General features: G+C 40.1%; 1 protein-coding gene across 3 annotated transcripts in view; it reads right to left on the bottom strand.

The window, feature by feature from the left end:
- The window catches only part of disc1 (DISC1 scaffold protein), a 72247-nt gene that overhangs the window by 33303 nt on the left and 17360 nt on the right, over positions 1–21584 (bottom strand). For all 3 annotated transcript variants that reach the window (XR_015927879.1, XM_088609633.1, XM_088609635.1), the window contains exons 5-9: positions 20978–21092; positions 20522–20754; positions 14790–14844; positions 11797–11899; positions 10648–10836 (exon numbers count right to left, since the gene is read on the bottom strand). Coding sequence is in view for 2 of the 3 variants with exons in the window: in XM_088609633.1 (XP_088465759.1) it covers positions 10648–10836; positions 11797–11899; positions 14790–14844; positions 20522–20754; positions 20978–21092 (695 nt within the window). In the remaining variant the exon portion in view is untranslated. The remainder of the gene's footprint in view (positions 1–10647; positions 10837–11796; positions 11900–14789; positions 14845–20521; positions 20755–20977; positions 21093–21584) is intronic.

Below are 21584 nucleotides of genomic sequence, written 5' to 3'. Positions count from 1 at the left end.
ATCTATATTTTAGTTTGTGACAAACTAACAATTGCCATCACCAGTCATTATCAATAAGTCACTTTGCCAAACACAGTCATTATTATGCGTAATGAGACACTGTGCTTGGAGAATACAATAGGTTTGTGAAAACTGAAGAACAAAATGAACCAAACAAAACTGTCAATTGAGTCTAAGGTAGCACAATAAAACCTTCTAAACTGTTTTGAGGTTTAAATGAAAAATGTTAAACAAAAGGTTCAAAACCCAAGGACAACATATGTGCTAGCAGAACAGGAGCTTTTATCATCCACAAGCAGGCTACAGGAACCCTACTCAACAGAGCATGTGAATCCCATGATGTCACAGACCAATCCTTCTCCCAGGACCATTCCTGCCACATTCAGTGGAATGAGATAATGTGACTGTCCAGTGATTCAAAGAAATCAGCAACCAACCCCGAGGGTCTGTCTTTTCATCTATTCAAAAAATATAACTAAGGAATTTCACTGCTTGAACGAGGGAAACAGCACCGTACATGCCTTCAGTGACACACAAACCAGGGTCCTTGCACTCGGTTTCTGATTCGCCGAATTGTGAAAGAACTTCCTGAGACTGTTATAGGCTCCTAACTCACTGCAGCCTGCAGACCATTTTCAAGGGCAGTTTAATATTGGTCACTGGCTGCAGGGAATAATGGAGAGCTCTGATCTCCATGCTTACAGACAGCAACATTACCACAGTAAAGCCCGATCTCATTATATCTCGGAAGCTTAGGAAGGCTGGGGCTGGTCAGTACTTGAACGGTGGGCTCTAAGGAAAACTATGTTGTTGCTGTATGTGACGCTGGGAAACTAGTAGGTCCTTCCATTTGAACCAGACTTCCCAAACCAATGCTCCAGTGTGTTACCTGGGAACACTGTGGTGTGGAAAGTGCCATCCAGCAGATGAGAAGTTAACCTAATGTCCTTACTACTCTGCTATTACAGATCCCATGGTACTGTGTGTAAGAGTAGGAATGTTAACCCTGCTTTCCTTGCTCAATCTCATTCTGGGATTATACAGTCCGGTTTCCCAGAAGCTCCTCCTGAATTTAAATGGTGAAGCAGTTTCTCACTCCTCCTTTTGATCCACTGTGTGCCGAATAACTACAATAGATCATCCAGACCAGAAACCGAGATCATAGTCCTGCTTTGATTAAAAGAGTCATTCTTCAAAGCACAGAAATAGATTATCTAATTTCTTAAATGCTAAATGTCACCATACTGCAGTCTTCACATCTTTTTCCTGTTTCCTCAAAGTGATATTCTCTTCTACCCAGCAGGTCACAGTATGAAGCATTATTAAACTAATTAAGTACATTAGCACAGATGAAATTCTTGGAATTATGTCACGCTATGTACAGTATGTGTCTCATGTACATTTCCTAATATAGTTCTGACCAATGTCTAGTACCCTTTTAGTTCAGTTTACTTTTTCTGCTGCACTGTGAACTATTCATGTGAACATGATTTTTTTTTCCCCACTTAACCAATTTTGGAAACTCAACTCCAGGCATCTATGTTTGCAATGTAAATCCATTGCTGAAGATATTAAATTTATAATTATTAAATAAACCCATAAAACACTGGGAATCCAGTCAATACAACAGTCTTTAAAAATGTGATGCTTTTATGCCTAATTAAACACAAATATTAGTGTAATCAGAATTTTGATAGTTTCTTCATTACAGATTTTTTTCCTAATTTCATAAACAATAATAGGTGCAGTGAGGTGATATGCTGACTGAAAGGGAAAAATACAGTGATTATTTTATTATCATGAAGGCTAAATGATTAAGGGCTTAAAGTGTATATTTTGGTGTTGTAGCATACTGGCAGACAAAAATTAGATTTTCATCATTTCAAGAGACAAAATGGATATCGCACAATTTGTTGTCATGGTTACATGGCTCATCACAACTTGACCTCAGCACTGCTCCAACTCTAAAAAGCACAACTTAAATGGAACACATCGATACTTCAAATGACAAATGAAATTATAAGGAAACTCACGAAAAGAATATGTAAATACTTTAATTTGTCCACTTTGATAAATTGGGTCACCAAAACATCTGTATTAAATATAAATGAAAAATAACATACTTGATTTATAAAGTCGAGTCAGGATTTGTTGTGAAATCAGTTGCTAGCAACCAAGTCCAAAATATGAAGGCCTCAACATTGACCACAAAAAACAGGAAATCTTTTGTTTAAATAAAAATACAAGAAACAACCTGATTAAAACCTGATAAGACCTCTGACGCAAAAATAATTTAGCTATGTGCATCTGCAGTTTCTCACACATTTTTAAAGGGTATTATTAAGTTTTCGAAAAAAGAAAAAACACTTCATTCCATGTACCATCAGCTGATGAGATTTGCACAGGTCACTGAAACCATGACTATTTTTCTAGGCAGTCCTGTCAAAATCTATATTGTAAGGCAGCACAAAGATCACCTTTATTAAACAGAGGGTCACTAAACAGCTGTTTCAAAACAACACTAGGTACAGCTTCAAGCTTGTGTCCTTGCTCTGTTATGAATACTTTTAAAGTGTCCTAAGCACATTGTTTGTTGTTTATGGTTCTTGCTCCTCTTGAATAATAAAACTAATTGGATTATGTGAGCTCTGAGGGCTTATTATTTATTTGTTAAATAAAAAAATGCTGAACACACACTAAGTGTTCTTGTAACTACTTTTTGACATAATGGGTAATACAATTTATAATCCAGGACTACTACATGATGAGTAAAAAAATCCTATATTTACAGTGGTTTTGGGTTATGACCAGAGGTTTACAGTCTGTTCATGCCATTGCCCTGGGTCTGTTATTCCCCAGACCCACACTAACTTTGGATAAACACAAAACTTAAAAGACTTCAACATCAGTATCTACCCTACCACTTCTCCCCCAATGTATTAAATTAGATTTAGGTTTAGCAACACGAGGAAGAAGGCCCATTCCTTCTCATAAATACAACTCCAGTTCCACTCCATACTTACAACTGAACTCTCTGTTCCAAAAAACACTCTCCTCTTTAATCAATTTGAGGGGTGAAGTCCCATGTGTTCATTGACTTTCCTGCTCCTGAAGGAAATGACGTCTAGCTGAGATATTCCAGGAGGACATCTTAATTATTCCTAGAAGCTGTATTTTTGTGCACCTGTGCCGGTATATTAGTCTAAAAAACTGCAGGATGGCTCTCTGTGTATTAGTCGCATTAATTAAAATTACAAAGCCCTTGTTACTTCCTTGTACTTAAGATGTTTCTTTTCTATGATTATTTTTAGAACAGGAGAAGATATCTTAATTGCTGCAGTAACATGAACATGCTGTTGCTATCCATCAACGCTCAACACGATCCAAATGCAGTGACAGACGCCACAATGCCAGTTTCTTTAATAAAGATGACAAAAATCACAATCTCCTCTGGTTTGCATTTCACTGTACATTCTGAAGCTAAATAGTTGTTAGGAAACTTTGCAAATTATTAACTCAGTACGCATGTTTGTCTCCCAGCCATTTGTGTCAAGTGAGGTTGCTGTGATTGACAGGTATTTTAAAAGAAGTAAAGAACAGACTAAAGATTATTAAGAATATTAAGTGTATGAGGGGAGAAAAACCTTTCACATTTCTTAAACAAAAAAGTCTGCCTTTCTTATTTTAATTATGAATACCTTTGTCTAATTCTGGCTTGAAAGGCATCTTTTTGTGAGCAAGCAATTTCATGTGACCGAAAACAAGTCTTGGTCCTTTAACATCATAGATAATCTGTGACTTCTCAGAGAGAAATCTGGACAAGCTCCCACAAAGGAGAAAATAAATAAATGAATGACTGCCAAGTCAGAGCCCTGCAATAGATTGCCTTCAAGGAAGAGGTGACCTTGAGGTGTTAAAGGAATTAGAAAGCCATGCCGAGTTTCAACCTAGATAAATGGCTTTCTGGTCCAAAGAAGTTCATGGTTTGGCCTTAAACCTCAGTCTAAAATGTAATGAAAAATGTGACAAAATAAAAAATACACAGTCAAAAAGTCTGTTGTGTTCTGTGTGCATAAGAAACCACTATCACTTCTCTACCCACAGATCATTATCTATCTGCACATTTCTGTTTCTCAAAATTAACACAATGCTATTTCTTTGCATTCTTTGGTCATTTTTAATTATTTCAGTCACCGCATTATTGATTTTAGCAAAGAAAAAGAACACCATAAACCTGAAATTGATTAAATTGGAATTGCTCTTCTACTTGATGTATTTGGGAAAAAAAGGATTACAGTTAAAAATCCTTGCCCACATACCTTTAAAAAACAAATCTACAAAATGTCAGGAGTCTCCAGACAAATCTAAGATTATCCTTTATAACAAACAATCTGAAAGACTCTGGACATTTTTTTTTTGCTAGCCCACTATTTCTGTGATTAAAGTCAGTTCAGAAGGAAACTACCAAAGTATTTCCTGTTTCACCTGCTAAACAATTTTTTGTTCTGCCTCCTCCTTGGGTGGGCTCTCCTCTTGAATATAGATAGGATCATCAGAAGGAATTAAGCATCTGTTACTTGAAAGGAATTGATCACTATTCATGCCACCAACAAATTTTGTTCTGCAAACTATATGTCCAGCTGAGCCTGGAGGTCAATGCTACATCAATTACTGCAGGCTGGACTGCGGATGCTGATGGTGATGCTATTGGAATTTGTTTAAAACACAAAACAGCATTAATTAAGCAGCTCGTGTCTGGGCGACAAGCTTCATGGAACTGTTTCAATTGTTGTCTCTTTTTGTAGCATATGAAGAAAGAGAGACACCGCTACAGCATTCTGACCAAGCCAGTACAGAACTGCATTCTCAGCAACACACTATTTCATAATCCCTTCATAACTGTCACACAAGACGTTATCATCATGCTTTACAGGGATAGGTGAAAATGACATAACATGCTTAGAAGGTCACGTCTTTTGTTTTAGCATCCTTTTTAGTGCCTGGTAAGATGCATTGTAGCAATGTCAAAATTACATTCTCTTTTACCCTCCGATTCTAGGTGTAGCGGCAAAGTTATTTTAACTAAACCCTGATTCAGTGAAGGTTAGTAAATGCAGATTTGCTGAATTCCTCAACTCTGTTGTGTGAAAAATCGTGTTTATTATAATATACTGGTATTAAAAGGGGGTTGAGGATGTGTGTAATGATCTACAAAAGCACTAATGAATGTTGACTATTCTTATACCGTATAAAGTGCATTAACACATCACATACATAAAATAACACTAAGAATGTGAGCTAAATTCTGATGAGCAAGATTCCTATCTGTTAAGGGGGAGAAGCAATTATCTTGTCAGGAGGAGGATTTTAATTTCTGATTCTCCCCCCAATTTACTAAGAACGTACCCTTGGCTTTGTTTTTCATTTATGAAAAGAATGGAGCAGTTTAAGCTATCCTCTTACAATTAATGCATGTTGGCTTCTTTTGAGAACTCGGGTGACACTATAATAACATTTCAACAGCGCTGCCCTTACCTGTCAAGGAGTCATTGTGTTGTCATGCCTGTCGTATCGTACTCACCCCCTGAGCACGCTTAACTCTGCAGAAAACCTATCATTTACCGACTCCTCCACACACAAAAAGTGGGCAGCTTTTCATTTTTCATTGTTAGAACGAAAAAGAAGTTCATTTATATGACTTCTATTAAGTCATTTATTTTCAGTGACATCCTCTATAATGACTATTATTTCTACACGTGCTTCCTAAGCATAACAATAACAGTTCCATGGCACATTGATAAAAGACAAGGTCTTGGGACGATGAGCCTATTTGCCACTTTTGTGCCTCGATGTTTTTTTATTAAAATGGATATACATAACAACACTCCGGGTATGCCCTAATTATATGAATTCAGTGTTCAAAAAGAGCCCCACTTCTGCTACTCCTAAAGAGTTTGGATGAGACACCTCAATAACCCTCTGTATGCTGCTGGATTACTGCATGTGTCACAAGAGATGAGATGAGAAATCATCTTGCCTTAGTTCTTGTGGTGTACACTTGAGTAGACAACCATTAAAATAAAATTCTAAAAAAACACTCTTTGGCATCACAGGATTGTTTTCACTGGCATGAAGAATCAAATATTTATATTTCTGGGAACGTGTTAATGATCTAATGATAATTATAAAAAAAGAACACCAATAAATGAAATGTATTTTTTACGGTTTTGATGCATTAAAGCATCACATTTTGGTGAGCAAAAGAGAAACAAGTGGGAGAAAGGACTATTGACATGATTTCAGTCTGCTGCAAGGGAGAGGCAATGTCATCAACAGTGGGATATATCTCATGGTTTCCCAGTTTTACGAAGAGACTGTCTGAGTGCAGCAGGATTCACTGTGAATCATTGCTAGATATCCACATATATACACTTCATCCCTAGACCCTTGTAAACGTTCAATCACACCCTTGAAGAAGACCTCACAGTTGAACTGTCACATTTTTCTTGTTTTTACTTTTCAGTGTAGAATCTACCTGTTCCTTTGCACACGCATTCCATTAGGCAGGATCTCATGCCTCATGTAAAATGGTCATGCAGATAACTCTTAATTGTGTCATGAACGTGAGATTAAGGTAGGACACTGGATTGACTGAAAATAAGCAGATCCCACTATTAGGGCAGGGTTTGCTGTATCACCAGGAATAGATGTTGGAACTCAAAAGCTGGCAGCAATCGCAATCACAGACGTCCAGTGTTTTGTGAACCTACAGCAATGACCCCCCCTAGTGATGACAAAAGGTAAGATCGGGACAGCATTCGAAGCTGGGAAAAGCTATTGAAGAACAAAGAAAAGTGTAAATAATAAGCATGGTGCACTGCTGGTACCGTAAATGTTGAAACTGAACAAGTAAAGGTTTATTCCATGCTGAAAAGGGAAGAAAAGAAATGCAACATTTCAGCTGTGGAGCCTTCTTCAGGCGACAAGGAAAAGAAGGCTCCACAGCCGAAAAGTTGCATTTCTTTTCTTCTCTTTTCAGCATGGAATAAACCTTGTTCCTTTGCAGCCTACGCATGATGATGCAACTACCTACTTGAACTACTAATGTTGAAATCGGGCATTAGTCAGCATCTGAAGAACAGGAAGCATGATGGGCATCATCCTGCTCGTGGTTCAGGCCTTCCTGCCTCTGGGCACCAGGCTGGGTCTCTGAGCACAATGACATGCAGCGGCTGAGGGGACGAACAGTCTGGGACCACGATGTCCCACCCTTGTTACCTCCTTGCTGCCCGCTCTTCAGACAATACGCCTCTGAGTGGACCTTGACCTTTTTGTTGTGTTTTGTTGTGTTTTGTATTTTTTAAAGTGAAGCATGGGCTAGAGACCGCAAACACTGTTGCGTGTTAAAGACCATTTATGTTCTCGCCCTCTAATTGACCACAAGAACAGACCCAAGCACAGCACCTAAGCGTGTCATACTTGTCCAGTGACCTCTCTCTCTATCTCACTCCAGAGGCAGGCACGGGGACTTAAATAACAGAGATATGAAGAGGTGTTAAGGGTTCTGAGTTTCACGAAGACACGTAGTATTCAGCAACAGCCCATACATGAGGGTAGCAAAAAGGAGCCAAACTGTCTTCCAAAGGTCACCCAGACCCTTTCTCCACCTGAAAATGACCAATAAGTAGAAGAAGATATTCTCATAAGGCCCTAATAGCTAAGAGTTGTCACCTCCAAGCCTTACAAAGTGATTGGGGCAGACATGAAGAGTTGAATCCAAACCAGCAAATTTCACCATCCTGTCACCTTGAAAGAATCAGGTTTAGCGCTGTGATCCCTGGCTAGGAACAAAAGAAATACTCTTCCTAGTCATCGACCTACCACAAACTGAGCCGTGTATTCCCTCACTCGTAAGGACATTCTCAAGTGAATGCATTTTATTTGATTACCAATCTCCTGCTCAAATTGTGTTGCTCACTAAACCTGAGATCTATTTTATAATGCAATGCATCCTGCAGCCTTCAAGTCAGTAAAGAAAGAGTTCTTGATCACCTTGAAGGAATCTGTGCCACTCTCTTACCTCACAATTACTTGTGTGATAATCCACATCCCTCAAATACTATATAAAGCAAATTAATTCCTAAAATAAATAAAACATCTAAAGCAAAAGAGCTTCAAAAGGAGAAAACTGTCAGATGCACAGTTTTTCGATTCCTTGGGATGCATTACGCTGTGAGCTTCAAACCGTTTCTTCTTAATTTATAACAATATTGCAAAGAAATACGTGATGCATACATTTTCTCTTTGAACAGATTCTATGAATTAATTTAAGCAGCATTAGCTGTACAGAAATTACACAACCTGTAACTCTGCATATATGCCTTAAAAAAGCCCCTTTTGCTTGATTCCATCTACAAACCTGGATGTGTTCTGCTACAGTACAAGAATGAATGTGAGGTGGCAGGCTAATGTACTTTATCGTCTTTTGAAGTTCATCCATTGTGACAAATGTTCATTTTCTAACTGTCTAGAATTAAGGAGACTCTACTTCAATTGTCAAACTCAGTTCTTTGGCATGAATGGTTACACAGACTGTGCTCCACCAACTGCAATTCCACATTATAAGCAAACAAACAGCTTGTAGTGCATAACAATAGCTCGTGTGTGTCTGTTTTCAGTCACACAAAATAGACTTTGCACCCTTAATGGTTCAGAGTATTCAACCACACCACAAGGGAAGATGCATCTCTTCAAGGCAATTAGAAAACTGCTGACCTGAATGTTAAAAAACACACAAAACAGCAAGAGCCCCAAAGAGTAGAAAGTGGTTCTCATCCTAGACATGTCTTAGTTGTGAATACGCCTCTGTTTTTGCTCATCCAAGTGGATGCACTACAGGGTTAAGGGTAAAACCAGTTCTCTCTTTGTATTGTTTTCCACGAATGTGAATTTAGTTAATTGCTAAACATTATCATTTCAACGGGGAAGAAGATTTAAGAACCCTCCTTCTAGTGTTGGGATAGGAATTAATCTTTAGCCCAGTCTGTTTCCATGGCAGCTCATGAGCGGAACATTAATACCTACTTGCGTGACAAGTAACAGTGTGAAGAAGACTGCTGCGTCTATCTTGTTAAAACACTGCAGGCGTACATTTGCTTTCTCAAGGTGCGAGATCAAATTAGCACACCAACACAATACCACACAAGAGACTGCTACAAGAAGAACAGGTAGAAAACGTGATTGCTTCTTTTATAACCAGACATAATGGACAAACAGGCAGCTATTTTTATTGTACACATTGCGATCATATTAGAATGTCCAGGGCTGGATCTATTTGCACAGCTTAAAGCAGCGGTAAATCCCAATACCATATCATAATCTGTTCTGTGAGTGCCCCTGAACCCCCCAGTGACCTCGCATAGGACAGATTAGTGTTGATCATAAACAAAAGAGCATTGTGCCAGGCTCCTGCTGTGCGCTGTGCCACCACAGCTGACCTTCTCATGCCACCCTGCGGCTCTGTTTTGCCCCTCCAACCCCTCCCCCCTCAGATATTATAATGATCTAACAAAAGAAAAAACAAATTATATGGCTTGGAAGTGTAAAAGACCAATATAAACATATTATGCACCGCACAACGAAGTCAAAGGGTGTTTCACCAGGTGAATGCATCTCAGAAACTGCCAAGAAGACTAAGCTCCAGCTTTCAGCACAAATATTCCAAACACAGAAGAGTTCTGATGCAGCAGCAGGAGCACTGACCTCAAACCAGCTGCTAGTTAAGAGGTCTTCCCTTCACAGTGCCTGAGGCCAGTCAGGGCCAGTTCTGCCTGAAGATTAGAAACTTGGTTCATGCCTTTCAGTTGACGTTCTGACTTGTTTTTATTACCGTGAGATCTGCTTCTTGCTAAATGTACTAAATTCTATTGATTGTGTCCTATCTCATTTCATCAAAATGGCCATTGTGCAGCCAGAATTCAATTTATGAATGATAAATTAATAGCAATTAGTAATATTATGCTCTTCATTGGTAGCAGATTTCCTCACTTCAATTGCTGGTGGCTTCAAATACACAAACACATGTGCCTCATGCCTCTCGGTCCCCATTGTAAGTGGGGCACACATCAATAGATACAATTCCCCTTGTATAACGAGCAAGGTTATTCATGAGAAAATCACATTAATTCTGCCCCAGGAGAACCCATCAGCACATCAAAGACCAGGAGATGAATTTGACACCCTTTATGTGAAGAAATTTGAATTCCTTGAAGCACCGATTCTATGATGCAGTAGTTGGCCATCAAAAAAAACACCCCCAAGTGCAGGTCAGTGAATTTGTAATCTGTGATGGTTAGCAGCATTAACAAAAGAGTAGGGGGATCACATTTTGGGTGTTATAACTGCAGCAGGCAAGGCAGAGAAAACACCTCCTGTGCATGCACTGGTGATCACTAGAACATCAAATGCTTTGAGGGCAGCCAGAGAGCAAAATGCTCTGAAGGCACAGAAGCCATTAAAGATCTTGAAATCTAGCAGCTTTCACAAACAAGATCTTAATGAGCACTCAGTCACATCTCATGCAGAGATGGTTTAAACTTTAAGGTCCTGCGAGACTTGAAAAAACCCACTTATTCTGTTCCCACTTACCGAACTCGGCTTCCTTCAGCTCCAGCTCCTGTTTCAGAAGGTCATGATCCACCTTCATCTTTTCAAGTTTTTCACTATTGCCCTCGCTCAGAGCCTGCAGCTTCTTAATCTGCCCTTCCAGTCCGTCTCTCTCGGCACACAGCGACTTGATCTCCATCTTTACCTCTTTCGCAGTGGCAAAGTCGCTCCCTGTGCATTCAAAAGGAACCGGTTTTTAATAACGTTGCCAAAACCGAATTGGGAGATTCCAAAAGCAGATGGCTGGTCATTGGCTGGCAAACTGTCAACATCAAACAATGCTAAAACTCCTCTCTGTTGCTGGAAATCAAAGTTCAGTCCTGTAAAAATTTTTTCATCCATTAAACATGAGCCGCAAAACTTGACCACAATGCACACAGCTATTGAACCCATGCCAAAAGGTAACAAGATAACAGGAACACCAACGGCATGAAGCCAGAGAACTAAGATCTGGCTTGTGCTCTTCATGTCCTCCTAGAACCAAACCAGCCATACACAACCCCCATGACATCCAGAGCATGTGACCGGTTGAACACGATGCATAAAGCCGATGTACTGTAACAAGCTACAGCTGTGCAAAACACAAAGCAGACCTAGCACAGCAGAAGAGCCATGCCTATATTGAGGGCCACAGTCTGGAGTAGTGACTAGAGCTCTAAACGCTAGGCCAGGGAGCTGTAGGCTCACATACCAGGTTTGACACTGTTCTTTTACACTGGAGCACAGTACTTCACTCAAATTGAAGTAAACAGGGGTGCTCTCCTGGTCATTGTCAGTGAGAAAGAGAATTTATTCTTAGCTGGTTAAATAATGGATTTAAGATATTAATTCACACCAGACCCTCACTGAGAAAGGTGCCTGTCCAGGCTTGTCAATCAATACAGTTTTACAGCATGCGTTTTCCACTGAACACAAGGGGAAGCCCCCCTTGTGCATTCTCAAGAACATGAACCGAAGGACCTTCTAATACCTTCTAGTTTGTTTCTACTACAGATGGAAATAAAGCAATTGCAGAATACACATTACAGGATCTTTGACACTCAGGGCTTAGCAACATGTGATTACATTAGGAAACAGGACCCCCGCCAGCAAACACAGTGTTTAATAAAGAGTGTGCAACAGTCACCCTACCTGATATGGCTGCCAGTTTGGCTTCGTGCAGGGTCAGTAGCTGGGTCTCACTTTCACTAACTTTCTTCCTTAGGCTGCTGCACAGCTTCTGACTCATGAAAACCTAGATGGAAGAAGACAGCCGTGCGACATTATTTATTTAGATAAGAAAGGGGTTACTCGAAAAGCGCACTTCAAAAGCCTCCCAATGTACAAATGTGACATAACAACCACTAAAGAGTAATGTAGCTTATCTGAACTGCATTTAACTAAGAAAGTTGAAAAATCTTTAAAAGGTTTTCTTTCAAAAGATCTATGGATTTGGCTTCAGTGAGTGTTTTCTAGTTTTTAATGGGTTAGACCGCTCTAGAGTGAAAAGATTACATAGTCCAGAAAAGCGCTACAGTATATAAGTGTAAACAATTATTATTATTATTATTATTATTATTATTATTATTATTATTATTATTATAATATAACTAAGAACTGATTAAGTCCCTTTGTGTTGCAGGTTAAGGGAGTCCACAATACACTGTCAACTGAAAACAACTTTTTATTAACACGTCATTAAAAAGAATTGAAATAAACAGCCCAGGCATCTTTTTTAATTTTAAGCTATTTCTGGGGTAGCAATTCAAAAATGTTTTCAAGCACTCTATATTTTTTGAACAAATATTTTCTCATCCCAGCATAATGATGCCAACCGCTTGTCTACAATGGAGTAAAACAAATAAAAAATCCCCATATTAATAATACACAAGGAAAGAGATACTAGACAGAAATATAATTAGAGCAAAATTACCCCTTGAAATATAATGGCGCCCAGTGTTTTCCTTTTGACAGTGTGTCTCATAACTTTGCAGGATGAAACATTTACTTGATCTATATTTTTGTTTGCATTCTATGATGTTCATTATCCATGTTTAAAATATTTAACTAAATCCATGAGACTCGAGGGTTTCTTTTCTCTGGTGCATCACTATATAATCTACTGTATATACACAGTATCAATTTCTTCCCATCAAATCACGGGACATTTCGAAGTGACGTCTAAGCTGCAATCAGCGTACTGCAACTCAGCATTTTGCTTTGCTCACACTGGAGACAGATATTAAGTGCTGAGAAGGGCTCTATTTATGTATCAGGCGAGCAGGGTATTATTGCTGCAATGGAGAAAAGACAGCAATGCTCAGTGACCTGTGAAGTTTGACAGCCCACAGTAGCAGCACACCCCCTGACACACTCAACAGCACACAAAAGTGGCAAAGGAAATATTATGCAACAGAGGGAACGTCATATGCACCTGAATTTTATAAAAGTTCCTAATATATACTGATTTTTTTGTATGCTAGTTGTTAACAAAAGGTAACTTCGTCCAGCATGCAACCATCCATAAAAACCATTGACCTTAGATATGTTTTAAAAATTAAAATTCTTCCAAAAGCAGATCAACCATTTAATTTCTATACATGAAGTCATTAGATTTATATAAACACTGCATTCCCTCCTTCTACAGTGGTTTAGCTTGGTAACTAGCCTTGATCATGTCCTTCTGTTTGCCCACTGCATAATCTACCTTCATCTCCTCACTTTCCAACAAAGTATCTCACACCTAATACCTAGAATTGTTACAGACCTCATTAAACATGGTCCTTAGCTAAATTCAAAATACTTTTGGAATGATATTTTTAAGAACGGTGAGCACGGAGGAAACACATTTCAATGCAGAATGACTGAATAGCCTTCAATAGCTTTAAAATCATAATCTGCTTCGGAGACAAGATTCTTTGCAGTCTGCTTTAACAGTGGCTTTTCCATTTTTCCATGTTAAAACATTTGCCATACGCACACATAGGCAATATAATAAGGGAGCTGTATATATTTTTGCAGGAAGTTACAATATACTACTTGGCAGACAAGACTCCATTGTCCCATTATTATACCCCCAGACACTCTACCTTCCCACCTGCAGAGTCAGTGACACTGCTTGGTTTTCGGAGTATTTTTTAAGGCACGTTGCCAAGCTCTCCCTATTTGCAGACTGACTGTGCTCCCTGTCACCCTCACTTGATACACCCTGGAGCCATGACAAGAAAAGTGGCAAGTTTCAGAACCTCACACAGCTCCTCGCGGTGTAATACCCCTGAAGTGTCTCCTGGGACAGATTTGCCCTGTCTAAGACTAATACCGAACCATTCCCTGAGCTGCCAAATGTCAGCCATCAGCTACACACCACACCAAACAGTGAGCAGAGCCACTGTGGACTGCACACTCTGCAGCTGGAGGTGAGGCTTGTGGTGGTTCCTGGACTCACCAAACCCAGACAAAAAGAGAATGTTTTAAAGAAAGCAAAGAAAAATGTACATGATTAAACTGTTAGACAAAAGCTTTTTATAAAAGGAACAAAGTCACTTGGACATACTGAAAATATATCAGTAAAACGAGAAGGTAACATAGGTGCCTGACATAGGACATTTATATCACTTTATAGATAGGAAGTGACATTATAATACCTATGGCCTGCTAGAAAATAAGAATTTCTTCAAGCCAGACAATGGAAATCCTTTTTTACTCAGGTGCTAGTAAGTCGTGATTTGTCAAATACAGCAGTTTTCTGCCTATGACAGCACAGGACACAGTACATTAGGCTGAAATGAAGCCCACTAAAGCCTACCAATGTATGCTATCTTCAGCTGTGGGCATCAGGAGGAAATATAATATAGCAACGGAGCCGAATCTGCATTAGGCCAGCGCTCGATGCTTGAGTTCCAGGTAAGCTGCCCAGTGAATTTCACACACACTTCACTGGAATTGTCTTACACTCCACTCCTCACCATCAGAAAGCCTAACTGATCAACGGTGCTATGAAACCGTGAAGCAATGAAGTGAACTGGATTTGGAAAATCATTTTTGTTTCTAACATGCAGTATGTGATTTTTTTCACACTTTTCTCCTGTCTAAAAATGCATCTCTAAAGTGATCTGTTAAGAGAGGACCTGATGATAAGCTCTTACTTTGGCTGTAAACTCTCTGATGGCCACACTCAGTGCTTGTTCCTGCTCCTGGAGGCTATGGAGAAAAACAAACACACAATAAAGATTAGTTCATGGTCACTGTAGACTTGTCTAAATCCACCAGTCTATACCTGGTCTTCACACAGCAGCATCTTGTAGACAGACGTCGTTTAGCTGCTACTTGGAACATGTTTTTTCAGTTTAGATGTGACGGGGGTCCATACAATTTTACAATGAAGTATGTAGACGTGCCTGTTTACGGCTATAAAGACAAAGAAAATACTCATAGGAGCAATAGATATGCCATCCCTTGCCACAAGTTCGGTCTCTTAAGAAATACATTTTTACATTATTTTTAAACAGTCTATGTCTTTTTTCTGATGCCAAAACCACCCTCCTTCCTAGATTCCTGCGTCTGTGCTCTGGTATCTACAACTGCTTGTATACCCATAATACTGCAGTAAAACTAATTAAAATAACAATTACATAGATGAGAAAAAGCATATTTTTTGTTACCCTTCTCTACAAAAGCTTAGAAATAACAGTCCAGTATGTGTCAACTTAGGTATTGAAAAGAAGAATGAATTTTTTCCTGCTTAAGCACAGCTTGGGAAAAGGGAAAAAGGTAAAGAGTTTATCTATCAGTAGAAAAAGTAGAGCCATTTCTGCATGTCTGAAAAGCTTCGAAAGCTGCCCTGTACATTTTACCCCAGCATTTTTCATCAAAGACTCCCAGCACACTAACACGGTGTGCGCATAAACATGAGTATTCGAGAAACGCTGCCCCTTCTATACACTGTAGTACCAGACGTATTATATGTTACAGAGTCCTTACACGTGAAAACATTGTGGCTGTGCTCCTGCATGATCAGGAACTGTCAGAAAATCCAGATTCCACATCATAACCTGCAGAATCCTTGTAGGTACTGAAGGCTGGTATGAGCTTTAACAGACCACACCACTGGAGATGCCATGACAGCAGTAAGAACTAAACCAGTGATTACAGCACGAGACTGGCAGGCACAGTTTATGTTTCCAACAACAACAACACCCCAGGGAGACAAGTGCAAGTCAGGAACAGGTTGGCTTGGTTTAATCTCAGTGCTTTCTGTGATGCTCTGATCAGGTCAGAAAACAAAACAAAATCAGCAACAGCCTTTTCCGACGTTTTTCACTAGTTTCCAATTAGTTCTGCCTTCTCCAGGTATTCCTGCCCACCTTACCCTTCCTACTATTCTCCCAGAGCCGGACTAGGCCAAACAGCATATTACATCAGTTTTTTAAGACACGCAAACTGTAATTTTGAGATCCTTCAGACCAAAAAAGAACCATTATCATAATATGACCACTGCTGATTAGTCTTGAAATTATAATCGTGCATGAAGCATCGAAAAGTCCAAACATACTATCCGTGTCATGATGGCTTCACAGGAGGTGTCAATGTCATTTGAACCAGAATCCACAAAATATTCTGAAAAGCTGCAGGAGTTATTGTTTCACCAGCAGCTGAGAGATCCCCGACCCTAACCCTGACCCTGACCCTAACCCTTCCTCAGAGCTCAACAAGGCACGCGCCCCATCTTCTGGATTCCTGGTCACAGCCAGCTCGTGCTCGAACCTGCGACATCAGAACCACGGACCCCAGCACCTTGAACAGGGGACCTGGTTGAGCCTTCCACTCTTGACCTTTCAAACCAGAGACATCACAGAGACCCCTGTGCCAACCCCCCACCCCCCCCCCAGAAAGCAAACCCCCATTTAGGTCAATTGTTTTTCAATGTCTTTCACATCTAAAACCAGCTGTTTTTTTAAAAAGACAGTTCTCCTAGCGCATAAGTCAGTGACACAGAGCATTGCCGTTGCTGAAGGCTTTACAGAAGAGGCCAAATCTTATTTGTGCTCTAGCAGAAGGGCCTCCAGGGAAACTCTAATGACGTCAAAAAGGGGGCACAGACACCTGCTAAGGTTCAATTCCAGCAATGTGACTGGCTAACAATTACAGTAATAGTTAGACGAGGCCTGACTACTCCTTTTCTTTCCATCGATCTGCAGTACAATCCAGGTGCTTCGCAATCAGTAAAACTGTCTCATTCCACTTCTTCCCCAAAAGGAAACCTTGTAGCCCTTCACTACTGCTGGCTCATCTATTTTTAATTACAGCTACAGAGACTTATCAGGAATCTTCTCCAAATAAGTGGTAATTAATTCCCGCGCTGTGAAAAGCGTTTCGTGAATGCTGTGGGCTCTGAGGTCAGGACAGAGGTGTGCGTCCATCGAGAGCTCACCCAGTGCCTGCTGGCTCTGAGCTTCACTCCAGTCGGAGCGGCTCCCAGCCCTGTTCAACAGCAATTAAGAGGAGCTGCACTGACATAAATAAATCATCACTGAAACATAATAATTAAACTGTGTCCGGCTATCTGTTTTTTTAATGAATTTTCACTAAATTAAAGGGATATGGCTCTACCCAATTGCAAAACATTTTTCGTTGCATCAGATTGTTTTGTTCTACAAATAGTGTCCTTGGGGTGAGTCTAATTAGTTTCTTTTGCACGAGAAAAATACATAATCACCATCGAGCTTTAATTATTTAGCTGTAACACGTTCATAACCCCCAGCGAGAATTCCTCACATTTATCTGTAATAATTTAAATCGACAGTGTGTGAACTTAAACCGTTGTAAAATGATTGCAGCAATGAGAATGTCTTATTAAAGTCTTTCTCTCTAGAATGGAAAAATAAACTTCTGCACAGGCTCTGATTAGAGTTCTCAACAGTCTTTCTTTACAACACAAAGAAGTTCAAAGTCATCCCATGCTGGAATATCAGGCCAGAAATTTTTTTAAAAATTATTTAGGCTCCTGTTGACAGAATTAATAAAGCCCTCCAGACTTTTTCCTGTTGTGAAGCAAAACAAGAAGCCAGAACTTCATGGTTTGAAAAAAAGTCATGTCTCTCATCCTACATGCTAATCCTAAAAATATCCTAAAAACCGATGAGAATCTTCCAACCCTCTATCCTATGCTGCTGTTAATTAAATCAATTAAAATAAAAGACAAGCCCTATGAATCTGAAAAGAAATCTTGTGGAGGGATAAAAAGGCCTCCATTCATAGGGTGCTCATGTACAGAAACTGCTCTGGCTAAGACCAGCATCATTTTATCAGAAGCAGCTGGGGAAAGAGCTCCACCCTCTGGACCAAAAGATACCATGGAGGCAAACTGCTGTAACTGTACAAAGGCAGAAAAGGTGATGCGGATGAAACATTATCAGCTAACAATAGTTCTAAGCAATCATAATCAAATACATTACGCACTGTCACTGATTTCTTATGAACATTTAAGATTTCTTCAAACGTAAAAAAAAATGATATGTCAAAAAAGTCCTTTTACTGTAGCCTCAAAGCCAGCCTATGACATTGCAACTACACACCAAAAATAAATAGACAGGGAAAAGAGAAGAATTTACATCTTATATTTTACTTTCTAAAGCAGGTGAAGTGCCTTGTGCCCATCTCTGCTTTGCCCGTCTGAATCCATTAATTACAGACCCTCCTGAATGCACAAGATCATTGACGGGAAAAGCAGAGTTCAAACTCATTTGCAGAAAAGTCAACAGAGGTGAACGCGAAATAAGGAGACAGCACCAGAACAAAATGGAAATAAGATGAGGGAGAATATCATCTAACCTTTAACATTTTTCTCAGAAAAAACTAAGCATTGTGGCCATTTGAAATTAGAATGGCCTGCAACACAACAAAGAAGAGAGTAAGAAGACACATCTCAACCTAAGGGACTCCATCCCTCTTACAAGTCTAATTACAAGCACAAAAGAGGACGGGAATTTTTGTGATATTGCACTGTTTAAATAACTTAATGAAATACCGACCAGACTGACCAATACTGAAGTATAACCAAATGGAAGTCCATCACTCCTTAAAATAAAACAATTATTTCTTATTAAAAATCTTGGTCAAATCAATTTCTAGGCAGGACAAGGCTGATGCTGATAAGTCACTGAAGAAAATATACAATCTGACCGAGCAGACCAATCTGTATTAGTATTTCTTTACAAAAAAGATGTTTTTTGGTTCAACAGACAAATTAAAGAGCCTAAATGGGGTTTTCTCTGTTTATCCACTCTCCCAGGATGTAAAAAAAAAACTAGGAGAGGTCTGGCAAATCGAAAAAAATATTTTACTTCTCATGCAAGGGTACTAAACTAAATAAAGACTGTTACTCTGTAAATATGTAAGTGCTGAACAGACTGCTGTGAGAACCTTGGATTTAATGTGACCTTAAGTTACAGAAGATTGGACGGACTTTCTTCCCTATCTCTGTCTCTCAGCAGGCCAGCTGCATTGTCACCTGCTGTGAAAGAGAAATTCAAGTCTTGCCCTGCTGTGTGAATATAAACCTCCTACGGAAAACTCTTTTTAACATATTTTTCGCCACCTGATTGCTAAATTTAATGAGAGCAAATTACACATCTGTTACTCACTCAAAAGGGCATTTTGATTATTGTTATTGTCATTAGTTTTTTTTTTCCAAAGTCCAGCTAGTTCCACACAAACTGAATAATACCTTTACACAGTACACACTGCCTTTAAGTGTAAAAATAATGCTGTGATTTAGCAAATTGGAAGGAAATGCTGGAATGAGAGTAAAATCTGCTGGTCTCATTCCAGTGTATTTTACATCTGTGGGAGGAAAATGTTGAGGAGAGCTGGTCTGATTACTTCATTAGCACTGATTTAGCAGCTATTCATTCTTATATGTATTCAAATCCCCAAAGCAGACAGAAAAGGCGATATTTTTCACAAATCTAAGCAGAGTTTCAACAGAGTGTAACTGGAAGCCCACTAAAGCAAAGCAGGTGTGAGCCTGGTCAGTACCTGGATGGGAGACCTCCTGGGAAAGCTAAGGTTGCAGCCGGAAGAGGTGTTAGTGGGGACAGCAGGGGGCGCTCACCCTGCGGTCTGTGTCGGTCCCCAGTATCGTGGTGGGGACACCATACTGTAAAAAGGTGCCGTCTTTCAGATGAGACGTAAAAACTGAGGTCCAGACTCTCTGTGGTCATTAACAATCCCAGGGTGCTTCTCGAAAAGAGTAGGGGTGTAACCCCAGAGTCCTGGCCAAATTTCCCATTGGCCTTTCCAATCATGGCCTCCTAATAATCCCCTTCTATGAACTGGCTGCATCACTCTGTTCTCCTCCCCACTGAGAGCTGTTGTGTGGGGAGTGTACTGGCGCACTATGGCTGCCATCGCATCATCCAGGTGGGGCTGCACACTGGGGGTGGAGGGGAGTCCCCATTACCTGTAAAGCGCTTCGAGTGGAGTGTCCAGAAAATCGCTATATGAGTGTCAGGAAATATTATTATTATGAAACCAGTACTCTGGTTACTGGCTTGCAAAATCATGGAATAATGGAATAATCATGGATAATGGAAAACATTGTATGTGTGAGAGAGGCAAAGTAAAACACAGCACACTGTAACACTGCAGCACAGTTTTTAGTTTTATATGCAAGACTGGAGAAAATGGCTTCTATATGTGGCTGGAAAAAAATCCCCCAGCTTCCTTTCCTGTCCTGACCCTCCCTGGCCAGGTGAAGAGTCTTTTTCAGGGCATTTTCAGGGCACTTGCTAAAAGCAGGAAGGTGCTGGAATGGAAAAATGCCTTGGGCAGTGGATGTGGGCAGGCAGATCTCATTAGCATGAGAGCAGAGGCTGACCTGTGGATGTGTGGGGGCAGTTCTGTGCACAGCTGTGCTCGGTGCTCAGAGCCCACCAGGTCATCCAGGGCCCTGCTGAGGTCCTGTAGCTGGCCAGGAGGGAAGCTGACCAGAGGCAGCTCCTCGCTGTCCTCATACTCCATCAGCTGCTCCTCCTCCAGAACCTGGCGATCGAGCTGGCTGCTCCGGGCCTCCAGTTCTGACAGCTTCCTTTTCAGCTCCTGGATTTCCTTCTGCAGTGGAGAACAAATGGGAGAAACTGCTCAGGACAGAGTGAAGTCACCAATGGAGAGATATGTATATAATATCCATCACACTCCACACTACCCTGCAGGATTGTACGGGCTGGTATAGACAGTATACCTGGGGCAGCCAGAATTGAAAACCTTCATGATCAAGAAGTCTATCTCGTTAAGTGAAATAGAAGCCAAATCCTTTAATTAAGGAGTAAATTACCTCGATCTGCTGCTTCTCCTGAAGGAGCTGTTCTCTTCTCTGCACAGGGCACTGAAGATGTGAGCATGAATCCCTTTCTTGTTTCTGCCACTGCTGGCCCTCTCTGTTACTGGGCCTTGAAAAGGAAAGATTGCACCTTATCCGTTTAAAAAAAGCACATATGCAAGCATGCATTTGTTCAAAACATTATGTGAACATTTTAACGAATTAGCAATAAATTGTTAAAATGGAAGGACAGGACCTGCAGTTGACAGAGCGTAGAATTTGTGTGCCAAGTGACACAAAAGCAGTGAAAAGTCATTTCAGCTCATTGTAGACACAAATTATGACAAAAGAGACCTAGGTAATACTGTCTCAAAACACGTTTTCACAAACCCATCTATTGAGCTTCCTATAAGGCTGAAAAAAGGCTTTTAAAAGAGCTGAGCACCAGATTTGCTCAAGGTGTTGCCTAGAAGTTAGAGCTTTTGATCTTTTGTGGTTTTATTTATGTAATTAACTGGGACACATTCTGTCAGAAAAATACAGCTTCTTTAGAGTCACAGGCTCATCAGGCTGGAGATATTCCAGGCTCCTGGAGTGACAGATGAAGTAAAGGTACATACCT

The sequence above is a fragment of the Lepisosteus platostomus genome, chromosome 17, assembly GCF_059453375.1.
Source record: "Lepisosteus platostomus isolate fLepPlt1 chromosome 17, fLepPlt1.hap1, whole genome shotgun sequence".
Classification (NCBI taxonomy): domain Eukaryota; kingdom Metazoa; phylum Chordata; class Actinopteri; order Semionotiformes; family Lepisosteidae; genus Lepisosteus; species Lepisosteus platostomus.
Note: the sequence above shows the minus strand (reverse complement) of the source record. Positions and strands in the feature narration are given on the sequence as shown.